At 51.5% G+C, this 6000-nt stretch overlaps 1 protein-coding gene across 2 annotated transcripts in view; it reads left to right on the forward strand.

Annotated features, from left to right (window-relative positions):
- The window catches only part of DSCAML1 (DS cell adhesion molecule like 1), a 356923-nt gene extending 351220 nt beyond the window's left edge, over positions 1 to 5703 (forward strand). For both annotated transcript variants that reach the window (XM_020886749.2, XM_070473524.1), the window contains exons 31-33: positions 396 to 590; positions 2560 to 2871; positions 4669 to 5703. In XM_020886749.2, coding sequence (XP_020742408.2) covers positions 396 to 590; positions 2560 to 2871; positions 4669 to 5144 — 983 coding nt within the window. In that variant the 3' untranslated portion in view covers positions 5145 to 5703. The remainder of the gene's footprint in view (positions 1 to 395; positions 591 to 2559; positions 2872 to 4668) is intronic.
- The last annotated feature ends 297 nt before the right edge of the window (positions 5704 to 6000 follow it).

Here is a 6000-nt window from a genome sequence, read left to right on the forward strand (position 1 = left end):
TCACCTTATCTCTCTGGGCCTCACTTTCTTTCCCTAGAAATTTTGAGAGGGTTAGTTGTTCTTTCTCTCCAAGGGCCTCTGCATCTTCCACTGAGACTCTGGACGTAAGGACAGAATACATCCAGGACTGTAGGGCATCATAATCATGAGGCAGCAGGAGAGGAGGTGGCTGTAGAAAAGATGGGGTGGCCGGGGAGGACTAGGATGCGCCCACTGCCCGAGTGCCTGACACTGCTGCCCTCCTCCTCTGTGGATAGCTGTGTGTTCACTCAGCTTTCCCAAGGGAGCTTCTGCAGCTGCTCCTTTGGTCCCTACCCCCCTTTCTGGTAAATGCCAGCTGCCCAAGCCTGAGTGGCCGCAGCTGGAGGGTGCTAGCTCTTGCTTCCTCTGTGCAGATCCAGTGTCCAGAAAGAATGTGAAGTCAGCCCACAGCACCCGGAACCGGTACTCAAGCCAGTGGACTCTGACCAAATGTCAGGCCTCCACGCCCGCCCGCACTCTCACCTCTGACTGGCGCACTGTGGGCTCCCAGCATGGTGTTACTGTCACCGAGAGTGACAGCTACAGTGCCAGCCTCTCCCAGGACACAGGTAAGCCCAAGGACCTGGTTCCTGCTCACTCTCCTCAGGCTCCCCCATCCCCATCTTCTATTTTCCCCACTCCTACCCACTCCACTCACGGAGTCCAAGGCCCCAGTCAGTTTCATTTCCAGCTGGTCACAAAACACTTGACCTAACTGAGCTCTTCTTGTCAAGGATTTCATTTTCCTCTCCCAAAAGATGATGGAGAAAATGATGCACATGATGTTTGTTGGAGAAGAGGTTAAGGGTTGCTCAGAGGGTGATGCTTATTATCAAGAATGAAAGCTGTGGGTTTCCATGGTGGCTCAGTCGTAAAGAATCCACCTGTCAATGCAGGAGACACGGGTTCCATCCCTGATCTGGGAAGATCCCACATGCTGCAGAGCAACAGAGTCCATGTGCCACAGCTATTGAGCCTGTCCTCTAGGCCCCAGGAGCCACAACTACTGAGCCCATGTGTTGCAACTACTGAAGCCGGGGTACCCTAGAGCCTGTGTTCCACAACAAGAGAAGCCACCACAATGAGAAGTCCACACATCGCAACTAGAGAATAGCCCCCACTTGCCCACACAGCAACAAAGACCCAGCACAGCCATAAACAAATAGATTTCAGAAAGAATGAAAGATGTTTTGCATTTCGTTAGTCAACGATCCCACTTTTGAAATTAATGAATTTGGGACTTCCCTGGCGGTCCAGTGGTTAAGACTCCAAGCTTCCAATGGAGGGCATGCAGGTTCAATTCCCGGTCAGGAATCTGAGATCCCACATGCCGTGTGGCACGGCCAAAAAAATAAATAAATAAATAAAGTGAAATTAATGAATGAATTTTAATTGGAGGTTAATTACTTTACAATATTGTGGTGGTTTTTGCCATGTATTAATATGCATCAATATCAGTTGATTGGCCATGGGTGCACATGTGTCCCCCATCCTGAACCCCCCCCCCCACCTCCTTTCATCCCTCCGGGTTGTCCCAGAGCACCGGCTTTGAGTGCCCTGCTTCATGCACCAAACTTGCACTGGTCATCTGTTCTACATATGGTAATGTACATGTTTCAATGCTATTCTCTCAAATCATTCTGCCCTCACCTTCTCCCACATAGTCCAAAAGTCTATATTTTATTATCCCACTTTTGCCACCACCACTACCTTCAGAGAGAGAACAGGGTCTTGTGAGCCTCGTCCACTCCGTAGTCAGGCTTTCAGATGGCTACTGGGGTTATGGTTAAGGTAACTGCTCAATCTGGTCTCATCTACACCCTCTCCTCATAAGTCCACTTTATTTTTCATTGAGCTATAACTTATATATAACATTTAGTTTCAGGTGTACAACATAATGATCCAATATTTGTATACATTGCAAAATGATCGCCACAGTAAGTGTAGTTAACATCCTTCACCACATATAATTATAGTTTTTTTTCTTATAATGAGAACTTGAAAGAACTACTCTCTTAGTAACTTTCAAATATTCAGTAGTGTTATATAACTATAACTATAGCTATCATGCTGTACCTTATATTCCCATGACTTACTTATTTTATAACTAGACGTTTGTACCTTTTGACCACCTTCACCCATTTCGCCCAACTCCCATCCCCCACCTCTGACAACCACCAATCTATTCTCTGTATCTGTGAGCTTGGGGGTTTTGTTTGCTATTGTTTTGGGGTATTTTTAGAATCCACGTATAAGTGATACCATGCTGTGTTTGTCTTTCTTTGGTTTATTTCACTTAGCATGATGCCCTTGAGGTCCATGCATATCTTCCCAAGTGGCAAGATTTCCTTTTTTATGACTGCACAATATCTCACTCTGTGTGTGTGTGTGTGTGTGTGTGTGTGTGTGTCTTTTTAATCTGTTCATCCTCTGACAGACATACAGGTGCCTCCATGTCTTGGCTCTTGTAAATAATGCTGCAATGAATATGGGGGTGCCACTCATTTCCTTTTAACTCTGTGCCTTCCATCTCCCAAGACAAAGGACGGAACAGCATGGTGTCCACGGAGAGTGCCTCTTCCACCTACGAGGAGCTGGCCCGGGCCTACGAGCACGCCAAGCTGGAGGAGCAACTGCAGCATGCCAAGTTTGAGATCACCGAATGCTTCATCTCTGACAGCTCCTCTGACCAGATGACCACGGGCACCAACGAGAATGCGGACAGCATGACGTCCATGAGCACACCCTCAGAGCCTGGCATCTGCCGCTTCACCGCCTCCCCACCCAAGCCCCAGGATGCTGACCGGGGGAAGAACGTGGCTGTGCCCATCCCTCACCGGGCCAACAAGAGTGAGTGCTCAGACCGCCTCCCTTGCTGTGTCCCTGCCTTCCAACCCCCTGAGCCCAGGCTAGGACCTAGCCCCGCCTGCACCCTACCCGCCCACCCAGCACGGCTCCTTGGCAGTGGGGTGTAGTGCAGAGAGCAAGGACTTGGGAGCAAGCAGATCTGGGTTCCCATCCTGTCTAAATGCTTAATACCTCTATGACCTCAAGCAAGTCATGGAACCTCTCTGGCCTTAATTTTCTTGTTTTTAAAATGTAAATGAGAGCATATACTTTGCATTGTTGTAATAAGCATTAAAAATGATGTATGTGCCTGGCACGGAGTTAAGGAGTAATCCTGGCAGCTAGGTCCATGGTGGTCCAACCTCATGGTGGGCAGTGACCCAGCCTGACTAGGACATCTGACTCCACGGCCCTGGCCAGAGTATATGCCCTTTGAGGTCAGCAGGGCAGGTCTAGGATAACCAGGGGAGGGAAGCAAGAGTGCCCACCAGTGGACATCAGGGCCACCATATGCAAGGCATAGGCTGTCAAACCAGGCAGTCTGGTCTGCTCAGCACTGGCCTTGCTAAGGGGCCGTGCTGACCTAGGGGTTCAGGGTCATCTAGAGAACAGCACGGGTTAACAAAAAGAACAGAGATCTAGGAGCCCAGCAGCCCCTTACGACTCCCCCTCCCCATGCAGCTCTGTGAATTTGGGTAAGTTACTTAATCTCTCTGAACCTCAGTTTCCTCATTTGCAAAATCCAAGCAGGTATTAATCTATCCAGGGGTCTGTAGGGTCTAAATGAGATGACCTAAAGAGTCCCTGGCATAGTGGACAGGAGAGAGGCCTGTGCACACGTGATCACAGGGCAGATCAGGATGTGGGTCCTGGAAGCGTGTCCTGTGGAGGCACTGTGAGAAAGGAGGAACATTCTGCCTGGAGAAGAGAGGACGGGGGAGAGGGATGCGGAAATGAAGCTGACTCAGATGTCTGAAAGGCGGCTTGGGAAAAGGGGGAGGCCTGCCCTGGTGGTCCTCAGAGGATAGAATCAGGCTGAATGTGGGGAATTGACAAGGAGTGACATTTCTTTCCTTCTCAGGGTATAGAAAAGCTTTCTAACAGAGCTTTTAGGATGACCATGTTTAGCAGTGAGCCCACCACCAGCTGAAGCTGATCAGTTATAGTAAACAGTTAACAATAGGGATCAATCTATTGAGCAATGCTGTGCCTTTTCCCTGTGCGTGTGTGTGTTAGTCGCTCAGTCGTATCCAACTCTTTGCGACCCCCATGGACTGACTATAGCTCTCCAGGCTCCTCTATCCATGGAATTCTCCAGGCAAGAATACTGGAGTGGGTTGCCATTCTCTTCTCCAGGGCAGCTTCCTGACCCAGGGATCGAACCTGGGTCTTCCGCACTGCAGACAGATTCTTTACCGTCTGGGCCACCAGGGAAGCCCAACACGGGAAATTTCACTCAACACAGGAAACCTCACCCGACCCCAACATGGGCAGGACTGATTGACTGACAGTTCTTCCTGGATTCCGTGGGGGGTGGTGCATGGCCGTTCTTGGTGGAGCGATTTTCCTGGTTAATTCCGATAAGGAGCTTTTTCCCTCCTCACAGAATTACTGTCGGGAAATGAGATTACCCCCATCTCACAGATGAGGAAACTAAGGCTCAGAGAGGCCCAGTGACTGATCTTTCCCTGACTGGTTACTGCGCGTGGGTGGAGGGCCTGACCGAGGGCTGGGGGCGGGGGAAACAGGCTGGTTCCGAGGGGCGTCTGCCGCTGACACCGCGCGCTTCCCCCCTTGCAGGTGACTACTGTAACCTGCCCCTGTACGCCAAGTCCGAGGCCTTCTTCCGAAAGGCGGAGGGGCGTGAGCCCTGCCCCGTGGTCCCGCCCCGCGAGGCCTCCATCAGGAACGTGACTCGAACCTACCACCCCCAGGCTCGCCACCTGACCCTGGACCCTGCCAGCAAGCCCTTGGGCCTTCCGCACCCCGGGGCCCCCACGGCCGCCTCCACCGCCACCTTACCTCAGAGGACTCTGGCCATGCCGGCACCCCCCGCCGGCCCGGCCCCCGCAGCCCCCGGTCCCGCCCCCGCCGAGCCCCCGGCGGCCCCCAGCACCGCCCCTCCGGCCCCCAGCACCGAGCCTCCGCGGGCCGGGGGCCCACACACCAAAATGGGGGGCTCCAGGGACTCGCTTCTCGAGATGAGCACGTCGGGGGTGGGGAGGTCTCAGAAGCAGGGGGCCGGGGCCTACTCCAAGTCCTACACCCTGGTGTAGGGGCGCAGCCGGAGGCCGCGAGCCTGGACCTGTGTGCACCTGCGGCCCGCACACACCAACTTGGCTGATTTCCTGCATTATTTATATCAAACTGACAGGCAAAAACCCACCCACAAGGAAGAAAACAACCCCCCGAGTCATGAACGCCTGTACATAGAACTCTTTTGTACAAATGAAACTATTTTCTTCTTCTCCATGAAGCCAGGGCACAAAGAATTTGACAGTACACGTCAAATCCCCCACCCCACAAAATCTGTGTGGAGAGATATATACCTATATAGAGAGAGAGGAGCACAGCGAAGAGCTATATATCTATATATTTCTCTCACCTTATTTTGAGACAGAGGCACAAAGACTCAGCAATTTTTCCCTCCTACTCACCCTCCCTCCAATCTAGGTGGTTTTGACAAAGACCAGGATCCCAACTCAGAGACACTGCATGCGATTTTACTGTTCCAAAAAAAACCAGGAGTTGCTTCAATTTGCAGATGCTTATGTGTTAATACCTTTTTCTATGAAAAAAGACCCAGCGCCGTGTGCAATAAAGGTTATGTTTCTACGTGGTGGCTTTTTTCCCATCTGGCAAGGGTCAGTAAGGAGGCAGGGACAAGAGGCCCCTCTACCAGGCCGTCGGTCTCTGGGGGAGAGACTTTCAGAAGCCCAGCTTTAGCTCAGCACGTTAAACTTTTTAAAAGGCTTTCCATTAGCCAAGCTGCCTCCTTGGGCATGTGTTCCATTCTCTGTTCTGTGCTGGGCCCTACAAGGGACCAGCTGTGTGTCTTTAAGCAACCTCCTAAACCTCTCTGAACCACAGTTCACTTGTCAGTGAAATGAGGCAACCTCGGTGAGAGCACTG

Source organism: Odocoileus virginianus, chromosome 10 (assembly GCF_023699985.2).
Source record: "Odocoileus virginianus isolate 20LAN1187 ecotype Illinois chromosome 10, Ovbor_1.2, whole genome shotgun sequence".
In the NCBI taxonomy this organism is placed as follows: Eukaryota; Metazoa; Chordata; class Mammalia; order Artiodactyla; family Cervidae; genus Odocoileus; species Odocoileus virginianus.